The 12,621-nt window shown below is 40.7% G+C and overlaps 1 protein-coding gene across 3 annotated transcripts in view; it reads right to left on the reverse strand.

Annotated features, from left to right (window-relative positions):
* Positions 1-10,399, reverse strand: part of SKAP2 (src kinase associated phosphoprotein 2) — a 117,589-nt gene extending 107,190 nt beyond the window's left edge. For all 3 annotated transcript variants that reach the window (XM_027675276.1, XM_027675275.1, XM_027675274.1), the window contains exon 1: positions 10,298-10,399. In XM_027675276.1, the coding sequence (XP_027531077.1) occupies positions 10,298-10,355 (58 nt within the window). In that variant the 5' untranslated portion in view covers positions 10,356-10,399. The remainder of the gene's footprint in view (positions 1-10,297) is intronic.
* Positions 10,400-12,621: the final 2,222 nt, after the last annotated feature.

The raw sequence follows: 12,621 nt of genomic DNA on the forward strand, positions 1-12,621 counted from the left end.
AATATAAAAGATAAAATAGTGCTGTAATGAGTTGTCCTGATACTACTGTGAAAAAACTAAGAAAATTATTTTCAGTTCTACACACAGCATCGTTAACACTCATTTCAGAGTCTAAATGGGATACATTTGTTCCCTATCTATTTATGCTTAGGACAGCAAATCCTATGGTGATGTTTGATTCTTGCTCACTTAATTATGCTATGTAAGTCCTAACAAATTGCGGTACTATAACAATTACTCTCCATCACCTGAAGTAAGAGATAGAGATAAAACATCAATATAGCCTTTATTCATGTATTCCTGCCATATTATTTCAGAAGTTCAGGTTTCAAAGATGGTTGAGTAATTTATTATTTCAGCAGTAACAATTACCCAGCTCCTAATATAGGTCACTTACTGGTTACAGTATTTTCAAGTGTTCTCACATTGCCTCTGAACTCCCTGATTGACTAAAGATTCATATCCAAAGCCTTAATCTTGAAAACAACTAGGTAGGCACAATAACCATATCAAAAGAGTCAAGTTCAACAGTGTACTTGAAATTAAGCACACCTGCAATTGTAGAATCACAAACTAAGGCTCTAACCTGCACTGTAATTCTTCATTCTTATACAGATGATACATTTATATAGTCGTGTAGAAACAAAGCATTCCATAAAAGTTACCACGGTTCTTTTAATATGGCAAATATCCATTCCACAGGATAAAAGCAATGCAGTGTCTGAGAATTTGGGGGAGTGTAACTCCTCCAGCAGTATGTTTTCTTCATTAACAAAAACAATGGCAATAGCCAGCTGTAAACTTTTCTTACAGTTACCAATCAACATATGACTATCCTGAAAACAGAAAAGTAGAAATACAACCAGAAAATCCTGCTTGTTAACTTAAATGTCTCACCTGTAGATAGTAATTGCTAATTGAATAAGAGCAAGCAAACATAAGTAAAAAAAACACCCTCACACACCCCCCATAGCCACACATATAGATAGATAGATAGATAGGTATAGATAGATATAGATATTTATACACACACACTTTGGCTCACTCCATGTAGATGCAAATAGACATGGACAGTACTATTTTAATCCTCTAGCTTTTCCAATCAGATATTTCATTTTAATACAGAAATATCAAAGAGCCAGCTAAATTCTCAAATGTTTGCATACAAAAGTTTACATGAATAGTTACTGCAGATTTCCGAAATTAAAAACTTAATTGCCTGCTTTTTTTCATAAAACAGAAACATATCACACCTTATATTACAGGCTGCAAGAAAACAAGTCAAAAGTTACTGTTTGAGAACACTAGCATAGCTATTACAAAGACATTGTTCCTTATAAATAATTTACCAGATTATTATTTAGATGTTTAGATTTGTGTCTTCACGAAGTGTGGCAAAAACATTCATTTTTAAAGTATTTTAGAGTTTTGAAGAATGATATTGTTCTCTCTCCTCATAAGAGAGAGAATCTTCCCCATTTTATTTTCCTATGAAGTTCCGAATGGGGGAGACCCTCACTCAGTTCTATGGCATTCCTTCTTTAAAAGGACAGAAGGAAAGGCACTTAACGTCTATTAATGAATCCTCCAGACACACCCCCAACAGCCTCTCTGCCATACACCAAGCACCGCCAGAAAGATTTTGTCCTAACCCATGGAAAAAGTACACATCTTCATAAATTCCAATGACTGGAATTGCCAATCAAGCTTCCAGATGAGGACTTACAGAATCCAAAGATACTGACCAACTACAAAACCTGGGTCAACAAAACCATACTTTTACTACTGAGAGCAAAACCAAAAACCATCAACAGTTTTTCTCTCAATGAAACCTAATGGGATTTTCCAGTACAGACCAACCTTTCACTCAGAGAGGGACAGCCTGATTAAATATTTGTTCCTTCCTACTTTTACATATTTATTTCAAAAATTATATAGCAGCTTAAAAGTTCTACCTAGGTAGCAATATGCAAAAATTTAGAGGAATTAGTAATGTTCATAAATTGGGAGCAATGCTTGCAAAGTAACCTTAATCACAGAACTTGACTTCGGAAGTCTTCATTTAAACTCAGTGGGCTTCTTTACTTCTTGGAAAAGCTCAAAACCCAGGTGAGAATTCTGCCATCTCAGAATCTCAGGTTTTCACTCTCAAATCTTTATTCAAATACAAATGTTCAGATAATTAAGGAGTATGTGGGGAAGAGAAACCCAGCTGACTATCATAAGCAAGAATACCACTTCTGGCTTAAAATACACTGTAAATATAAAAATTTGAGGACTAACTACACTGCTGGCAGAATTTGTTCTTTTCCAAAAAACCTTGGACTTCTAAAGCAGAAATAATAGAGAATTTTCAGCCATGGAGGGACAGGGCAGAAGTAGATGCTGCATTTATTTTCAGTACGCAGAGAGCTGGAGAAGACAGGCAAAGGAGAGAGACAGAAAGAGAGCAGGCATGCACAAGATCCTGACAACTTTGTTGTTTCTAAATAGCAGCAGTTACAGAGAAGACACCACTGGGATGGCTTCCCTCTCCCATGAGATGATAAAACAAGTTCTCAGAGGTTAGGTATCCACAGTCAGAAAGCATTGTATTCATCATGGAACACTATTACTTCCATATGTTCAGAGAAAACATGTGGCTTGATTGATCATAACCCCAAAATAAGAAGACAGACCTGACATACACATGATCTTCAACAGGATGCTAAAGAATCAATTTACCTGAAAACACACTTTACTGCATCATAGATTTTTCTTATCTACTCACAATTACACAGAATGTTACATATCTTGCTCAAGCCATGTTCTGATCTAGTGTTGTAAACCCATCCAAGATATGCCAGATGCACAAGATGAGTAACATCCTAAGCTCCTCTGGACAAGAAGCCAGCAAGTTATCTAAGTTACAATCATCTCTTCACTTACCTGTACTTCCACACTGTGGAAGAATATGGAAGGAGCAGTCACTGCTGTTAGAGAAAGCTTTATACCACTCGCTTAACATAAAGGAATGTTCCTGTAATTTCTCTGACATTGCACGAAGTGATTTACCTTGGAATGAGAACAGAACTTGGGACTTCAGTATGACAGATCCAAGCTTCATACAGTGAACTTCAAACAGAAGCAGCAAGATGTACCCATTTTTCACCAGAAGTCCAGTCACTTATTGCTCTTCCCTCTCCTGGATGACCCACAACATGATCTCTCCTCTGCTAGGTTAATAGTATACAGAAAATGAAACTACTAGTCACAAACATTTGACTGTAGATGTGTTTCGTGCTTCAGTAGCAGTTGATCCATGGAGGAATTTAAAAAGGAATAAAAGATAAACTCCAAAAAGAAAACCTCTTTGAACAGATTTCTGATTTAAAAGCATTTTAACTAATCAGTTACCCCACAGCAAACAAAACAAACTACACATTTTCATAAATTCGTCCTCACAAACTGAGCAGATAATTTAGTATAACGCATTGCAGACACTCAGCTGTTCCCAGTGAAAACACTAAAATAAACAAACACTTAAAAAACCCCGAGAAATAAACTGTGGAAACCTATTTATCACCTCTTAACTTTTCTCAAGCTTGTGTTAGACTGCCTGATAGCTTGAACACCCATACTTGTTGCTCTGTTTCTTAAAGCTCATGATGTTAGATTTGTTTGCACCCTCCCCAGAGAAATCATTTGCCTGCAGAAATGAGTAAAACCTACCAAACTGAAAGATCCATAAAATGCTCTGTCAGTACAGGTTACTAACTGACAGAAAATGGAATTCACACCACAGTCTTGCTCAGTCCACTTCAACAAGCTCATACAGTTCAAAGCTTACGTGCCACTTCATAGAATTAGCTAAAACGCCATTTTAATCTTATTTTCATCTACATTTCTTTTACAAGGAGAAAAGCTAAGATTTATTTTGCATTTCACTGTTAAAACAGTTTATGGTTCTCTTTACTTCAATGATTATAAACAGACAACACTGTGAGATTTTAATTGTTTTTAAGTCTTTGGAGCTATTTTCTTTAATGAAGGCTGAAAACACACAGATGGAATTTTTCAAGAACATTGTAAATTTTTAGCCCAAAGCGAGTGCTGCGTTAAAGAGTGCTAATCATAACAAATCATAGCACTATTGTTGTTTACAGGGTTTAATATTGTAATTATAAGTCACACTTTATAAACAAACATACTTAGGACAGGACTACCTCAGTTTTGTGTCAGGGTGGGCCAAGTAGATTCCCACAGAGGCACCCAAACACTGTGTGCTAGGTCTTCCTTTCTCCCCCCCTCCACCAGATAACATGATTTGCTTATCAAAAGTTAGTCACTTCATCATGAACACATGAGTTCACACCATGCAGACGACAAGAGAAGAATCAGAAGCTGGTGATGAGATGGGTGTGTTCCCAATCACACAGCAGGGCACTCGCACAGCTCCCTCTCCATGACCCAAGGAGAATGCAAGCCCCTGTTCCAAGGCTGGACATGAACCCATCATATGACAAGGGTCACTTGCATGGGGTAACCCAGCAGAGGTACTACCAGTCACACATAAAGGCAGTAACAGGTTGGCAGAACAACTCCTCCAGCCACCAGCCTTGTCCCATCTCTCTCTTCCACCTCAAGGACTGAGAGCCAGAAGCCAGCTGCCAGCCAGAGAATGCAGGACAGCAGGCCAGAGAATTTTGGAAGGTAGCTGCGAGCTAGGAACATTTGTTACACACACACTGTCCAAAGGTGACCAACATTAAACAGACTGCCATGTATTTTTCAGCTTTACATGGGCTGGCATTAGAAAGCAATTAATTAATTTCATTTCAAAGTTTTCACATGATTCATTAATAGGGAACAGGTCTGAAGACAAACTATCAAGCAATATCTGCCATTGCCTGTTCTCTTGCATAAAGAAATATTTGAGGATTTTGCTTCTGCTCTCCCCTTGCCTTCCCAGCTATACTTACAAATCTCTCTCCAGTTTGCTAAATTGCCTTTTAAATATATATACACTTAATCAGAAACAGAACACATAATGTAAAATAATCTTGGACTGAAATTCCAAGATGTCTAAAAATACCACATTTATCCAGCCTAACAAGAGAGTGAGCATTCCTTTCAGCGCAAAGTCCTGGAAAAGACCACCTTTAGAAACTGCTGTACCTTAAATCCCCAACTTTGTGTTGACACACACAAAGTAAGTATCATGAAAAACGTTGATGGTCAACAGTTTTATTAGTGAGTTAAAAAGCAGAAGTGGACACAAACTGCTAAGAGTCTTCAAATGAAGTAAACAGATATGACATCTCTTTTAAGAGATTAAAGAAGACAAATTATAATCTAATCTCATTGGCTGAGTAGTTGAGCATCCTCTCTCTACGTTAAAGAGGTGAGAAAAGATAAAGCCGTATATTAACCACATCACAAAAAACCCCCCCAGTACAAATCATGATCAAGTTACAAAGTGATTCCAAATGAACTATAATAAAAAATGTTAAGGATTAACCTAAAGATTTACACTGTATGCCACATTATGCTGCATCTATTATGGTTTGTTGACATATGATTATGAAAGAAACGTAAACCCAGTCAGATGAGAAAGATAGACTCCATGTTAATTGAAAAAGACAAACTAAGTGAATAATGAGTATATAAAAAATAGCCTATGCCATTTTTATCACCCGTATATGACACTTATTCCCAAATTTATGGCAGAGACAATTGAACTATGTTTCAAATCACTGGAGGTTATTTCTTACCAGGAATCCCTCTGTGCACTTTTTTCACCTCACTGTTTCTATTCTTAATCCATTACTATTGAAATACATACATATTACCAAAGCTGTAAATACATGTCTACTTAAAAGATGTCTACGATAATCACCCTGGTTTATCTTGTACAGATGGATTCTTCAGCAAGAACAGGCATTTGTTAAAGCCTTTGAAACATGAAAATGATACTTTTAAAAAAGTGTAAAGTTTTAAACAATAATATCCTTTTAAATTTGAACCAGCCAATGAAGAAGAGTTATATTGTAGCTAGGTGGCTTTTTCTGTGACAAGCATGTAAGGAGCAAGTCCAGGAACAGCTGACAGGGAAGATGAAAAACGACTGTTCATATTCTGGGTATCGGGGTAAATATAACTACTGTAGCACCCAAAAATAAAAGGTAAGCTAAAGTAAACTCACACACTGGATCCACTGTCTTGCATTTCTCTTGCCTTGCCCTTTTCTGCATGCTGTTTCCAAGATGCAACTAAACCAAGTAGGCAAACAATAATATTTTGAATACAAAAATCAGAGGACTCACACTGAAATTTGGACAATACAACTCAGCATTTAAACAAACTGAATAATATCTGGGTAGAGATGATCTGTAGGGCAAGGACATTGGTTTCTGTTTAGTTTTGGGGTTTTGTTTAATAGAACAAGGAAAATAGATATTAGGATGGGATATAAGGTTCCATAAGAACAAGAGAAAAATTTATTCTATTTTTATAGCAAAAAATATTTGTAACTTTTAACATATGAATACAGAAGATTCAAACAAGAAATACTGCCAAGAGGAAAACTGAATTAAAAAAAAAAAAAGCAATATTACCCACACTATAGTCATGAGTTCCAAGAACAGGGGAAAAAATATAAATGATACATATATCTAATGATCATGACATCATCAAAAACTTCAAAAAAATAAAGAAGTCTTACCTCCAACTAAATCTTTATTACTGAAAAAACTCAAGAATTTTTTTTCAATCAAGGTGACTGAAGCCACCAGTCTGATTTACATGACAGAAGAAATAATATGCCCTTGGAGAAGAAGCAGCCTCTGAACTCCTTCTCAGCTATGGCCAAGCCAAAACTTAGAGTGTGCATAAAAGAGGAAGGAAAAATAGAAGTGAGCAGGCCTCTAACAATCTACGTAACCAATAATGATTTAAGGGGACAAAAAAAAAGTAACATTCCACTTTGCCAAACATGCACAAAAAGATCCTGAACACATAAACACAACAAAGGATACCTTTTCAAAAGAAGAAAAGACAAAGTGGGGCTGGGCTTCCTTCATCAAATTCCAAAATCTCAAGCATCATCTAGAAGGTGCAGGGACACCGGGAGGGAATAAAAAAGTTACATACACTACCACACATCTCCCACTTGTAAAGAAGGAGATAACAGAGCAACAAAATTACTTTCTCCTCCTACCAGAAGTTCATCTCATGACCAGAGGACCCTATTTCTGTCTCCAGTGTTTCCCTCCCACCACTTGAACAAGTCAGAGGAGACAGGATGGGATTGTGCAATCCTAATAATCCTCTGCAATAAGTCTGTTGCCACACTGACCTTTCCCCTTCAACTTTACAGAAACAGCTTCCTCCTGTTTGCAACTAATGCAGTTAGCCCTGAACTCAAGCTGTGCTTCTGCCTGGAACATTTCAGCGCCACTGACATGCAACTACAATGACCCTGCCAGCATGTGTGACAGAATTTGGTTTTGTGTTAAAGATATAATATTGTTTAGGTTCAAAGTAAAGCACTTACAAGTCAGAAAGTTTCCTGTGCAACTTTAATTCATCCCCTGGTGTGTTTATTCCCATTATCACCATGTTTAACTATGGGAGCACTTAGTATGCTTTCCAGCAGGACCCCTTCTTGTTCAGCATAGTTGGTGGACGTACTCCAACCATCAATCAAAAGTGAGCAGGGATAAGGAAATCCATATGATCACTCCTCCACTTGTTGCAGAAGTTGGAAACAGTAGGCAAAAAGGCCAAGAAAAGGAATGAGAGCAGAAGAGCATATTTATAAGATATTGTACCTCTGAGTGCCTCACTGCTAAGTGAATATCAGCCTAAAAAACATGTTCTCAACAGAACCTGCTATGAAGAAGTGCCTGGCACTCATAATGACCACTGAATACAGACATCCAACTCACATTATTTTCTGGAGAAACCTGCACAGCACGGAGGCAGGTGTATTTGACTTCTAATTCTGTTCTACCATTGACTATTTTTTGCGCCCCCAATCATATCTTGTTTATGACACTAATTTTATCAATGGTAAAACAATATTCTCTCATCTCAAAGAGGTGCTGAATCAATAATTGTGAGCTATTAAAATAATACATTAAGAAGCACCTTCAAAGAAAAGCATGCAGAAATTAATAACTATCTATGCACTGCAGTCTTTGCATTGTGTAAGAGTTTCTCAATGAATAGTAAAGATATTACAGAGCTCCCTTCCCCCTTCAATTACCAGACATCTTCACTACATAAATAATTTGAGCAAAAAGAAGCAGAAGACTACATAATTGAAGATTACCAGATCCTACAGATATCCATGAAAGAACTGTTCATAGAGCCTGGATTACTATAGTTTCTAACTGTCATGCACTTGACCAATAACCTTAAAAAAAAGAGAGGCTAACACACACAAATTGTAAAAAGCAATGCCATATTTTTGTTAAATAAAACAGATTATTAAATTTTAACATAGTATAACCATAATTATCCTTATATTTGTTTCCCTTTGGTAATTCTGAAAGTGAGAATTAAAATCTACAAACAAATATTTAAAGATCATTGGTAAATCATTCCATTGTCTTCTTAATTTCAGTTCTATAGACAGCACTAAAGAAACCATCTCGTTTTCTTCCAGAAAAACTGAAGTGGTACACACTGTACAAACACTAGATATCTGCGTATAACTTAGGCTGCTGATCACAGACTCTGAAAGCACATATATACAACCCTTTTGAGGAAAAATAGGTGTTTTCAGTTTCACTTCAAAATAAAAACTGTTGTGTCTCTCTTTCCATGGCGGACTGGATAAAGATAGAGAGAAGGACAAGTTGTGTAAATGAGCCACCATAACTGAAAAACAAATCACAGTCTGGAATGATTCCCTCTGTATCACATCCTCCCCCTCAAAAAAAAATTCTTAAAGCACTTAAAACTTTCAAGAGTTTCAAGACAAGCTTCACCCAGTGAAACCAGCACCAAAACAAACATACACACACTTCATCTGATCACAAGCTCCAGAATACAGTAATGCTTCACAAAACACCAAAGTTTGGAAAGGCTAAGGATAATTTTTGTTTTTTCTAAATGATTAAGCATCTATTCCATGATAAAATGGATGATAAGCTTTCCTTTTTTTTTTTTTTCTGGTGGCCTTCCATGTAAATTTTACTACAGATGTTATGATCTGCAAATAACATACTTAGAAACTGCAGTTAGGAAACACTTAAGACAGTTGGCAGATGATGAGATGTGGTGAGAACAATACGTTTCAAGCATTAGCTCTTACAATCAAAAGTGTTAAAAAAAGAATAGTCTTCGAAGGTGACGAGCTGCACTAGATTCCAGCAGGTCCCCAGCCATGTAATTGAATGCTTGACCTCAGAAGGAAGATTTCGAAAAGCATGGGCAATTTGAATGGCTAAGTCAGAGCTACATGAGTTCCTGTGGTAGAAACAGAAGTTCTCAAAAGAGAGTCACACTGAAACTAAAATGCTTTCAGGATAGCAAACTTTTCGAAAGATAACAGTAAAGCCAAACTTTAAGTATACAATTTATTTTAATGAACAACAAAACAAATTTTAAAAAATTAAAGTATTGAAGGTAAAAGGCAACGACCCGTATTCTGAATTCTCTATTGACACTACTGCTGACAACCTTGCATGGTGAGAAATCATCCCATTCCCACGCTCCAACGGTTCCCAAGAACGTGGGCAGTCACGGTCAGAAGTGTGTGACTGATAAGACAACACATCAGCAATCCAGCATCCCCTCCGTGAGCTGCTCAGCTGCTTAGCGGGGAAGTTCATTACTTTTTATCAGCTGGTTCGGACAGTCGGCCCTGCCCGGATACCCCGGGAGGAGTCACTTCCCCCCGGCGGCTCGGCGGTGCCCGGGCGGCCGCACCCCGCACACGCGTGTCCGCAGCAGCCCCGCACCGCCGGTGGATCCCCCCGACAACGCAACCCCCCGGGCGTTGCGGGGGCCGGACCGCTCCTTCCCCCCTGCGGGAAAGGGAACCGAGGCGCTGCCGGTCCCAGGGACGGGCATGGGGAGGGGAAGTGACCAGGGAGGGGGAACCGGGGAAAGACGGAAGCCCCAAGCCCGTGCAGGGGAAGCGATCGCCCCGCGCTCGCCAAGAAGCGCCCCGCCGGGGCCGCGGCTCCGGTGGCTGCTCCTCCCGCACGCCGCAGCTCCCCCGGCTCGGCACACCCCCGCCAGCCCGCCCACCTCGGCATCCCCTCCGCCCGCCCCCCGGGAAGAAAGCCCTCCCTCCTGCCCTCACCTGCCAGGAGGCTGGAGACGTCCTCGGGGACGACGGGCACGGCGGGAGCGCAGGACATGGTGCGGGCAGCGGGGACGGGGCGCGGGCGGGGCTGCGCGGCTCGGACCGGACCGGCCCCGCCACCGGGACGACGCGCAGGAGACGCCCCCCCGTACTCTGGCACGGCCGCGCGACACGGGGCGGGGCTTCGCGACACGGAGGCGGGGTTTGGGGTCGTGTGGGCGGGGGTTGTTGCCGTGGGGGCGTGGTTTGTTTCTCGGGAGGCGTGGTTTCGTGTCGGGGGCGGGGCTTCGCGCCGCTCCCCGGTCCCTACTCGCTCGCCCCACCCGCCCAAGTGTCGCGCATGCGCCTCACCTCTCCCCCATGTTTATACCCCTGCCTCGAGGGCACTGACTGCCACGTGATCGCTGCCGGCGGCCATTCTGCGTGAGGGCACCACGCACCAGAATCAAACATGGCGCTCCGCGTTTACTCCCGCTTCTCATCTCCGCCCAGGAGAAGTTGGCTATTGGATAAGAGAGCCGAGAAACCCTTTCTGATTGGTCCATTGGTTGTCCCGCCCACCAAGCCTAGGGCTGGCTTTCCCGCACTCTCTCGCGGGGCGAGGTTTCGGGAGTGGTGGGTGCGGAGGATGGTAGTGGGGGGACTTAATTTCTTCCAGTTGTGTTTCTAGGTTTCGTTCGGAGCGCGGTTCTGGCCTTATCACAGTCGGCCCTCTGGCACTACCAGTGTCAGGTTTGGGATAGCAGACTGCAGCCCGACCCCCGTCCCAGCCCTGCGGGTGTCCCAGTGGTCGCAGGTGGCAAAACCAAGGCATGGAACGTGAGGAAGTCACGTGCACAAGAGGCACGCAGTGAAATAAGAAATGGGAAGTGCACCAGTGGGAACAGGCCCGTTGGTATGGGCGCTGGTAGCATAGGTGTGTGCGCAGAGGCAGGAAGAGGTGCTGTTCCTCAGCAGCACAGCTGGGCTGCTGGAATGGCAGAGTTCAAGTTTTGCTTACGCAGCAGCTTTGGTACGTTTTTCCCGGAAATCCCTGCTCATTTGCATTTGGAGCACATCAGTGGTGTAATGTATTTATTGTAGAAACAGTCAAAGTAAGCTCCTAGCATGTGCTTTTCTGACCTGGGCAGTTCTGGCTGTATCTGTGTTACTGCTACAGGAAGTGTTTGTGTTAGAGCTGCGGTTGTGTTAGCACATCTGTGTATCATACCAGCCTAGGAAAAACAGCAAGTAGAAGAAGTTACATTTATAAAATTTCAGCTTTACACCAGTGTAAATATATTAACACTTGTGGCACAGCTGGCAGTGCAGCTGTACCAGTCAGATATATTAAACAGCTTCGTACTTCAGCTTGAGGTAGCTGTGCTCGCTGGAGTCTGCGATGTAGACGTGGTGTTAGATTATATTGTTCTCCCGACCTCTCACATCTCTTTTAATCGCATAGAACAACTCATTTAAAATTCGTCGGCGTTTTCAAAGCATTGCAGCTTTATTACCTGACTTTATGGCCAGCCTGGCTGAAACTCAAGCAGTGAACTAACTGACCTTTATAATGTAGCTTAATGACTTTTATGTTACTTATCTAATTTCAATTCAACTGTAATAAACATACTCAGGCATCTGGGTGCATATGTGTATAAATAGATCTTGCCTCTTTATTTGTATAAATACCTACTACTCATCTGGTACGAGAAATGTTTGATTAATTTTTCTGTGGTTGGCAAGGAGGGCTCTTTGGGCTTATGTTAAATTACACATTTCAGATGGGCAGTCTTGGGAAGCTGCCATAAGAAGTGAGAGAATGGCTTGTAGTCTAATTTGCTTGCCCTTTTCCAGGTTAATCGTAATCCTACTTTTTTGTGTTGACTTTATGGCTCCATCTATTTCTGTTCCAGAAGTGTGTCATTTGAACTCTGTTGTAGTCTTTGTTTTGAGATCACTTCCCTGATAATTTATTCCATATGTTTACCATTTGTGGAAGCTTATCCTGAGTTTCAGAACATTCTTCATGGGAAGAAATAACTTACCTTTATTATTTCCTGCCTCCCCATATTCTAGTCACTCTGACTTTTTCTACTTATGTTTTTTGTTAAAGACCTCCTTGTTGTTGCACTGAAGACCAGCCCATCACACAGTCATCAAGATTTGTGACCCAGGCCTATTTTAAGCCTTGTTAAGTTCCAGATTTACTTATAGTTCCCTAATTTTTAAATCTACTGCTAATAGGAAGCATAATTCAAAACAGACTCCTTCCAGAAACAAGTCTGGCTTCAGTGATCTTTCAGCCTGGTTTCTGAGGATTCCACAGCTTGTGCCTCATC

This window comes from Neopelma chrysocephalum, unplaced genomic scaffold, assembly GCF_003984885.1.
Source record: "Neopelma chrysocephalum unplaced genomic scaffold, ASM398488v2 Primary Assembly neopelma1_26, whole genome shotgun sequence".
In the NCBI taxonomy this organism is placed as follows: domain Eukaryota; kingdom Metazoa; phylum Chordata; class Aves; order Passeriformes; family Pipridae; genus Neopelma; species Neopelma chrysocephalum.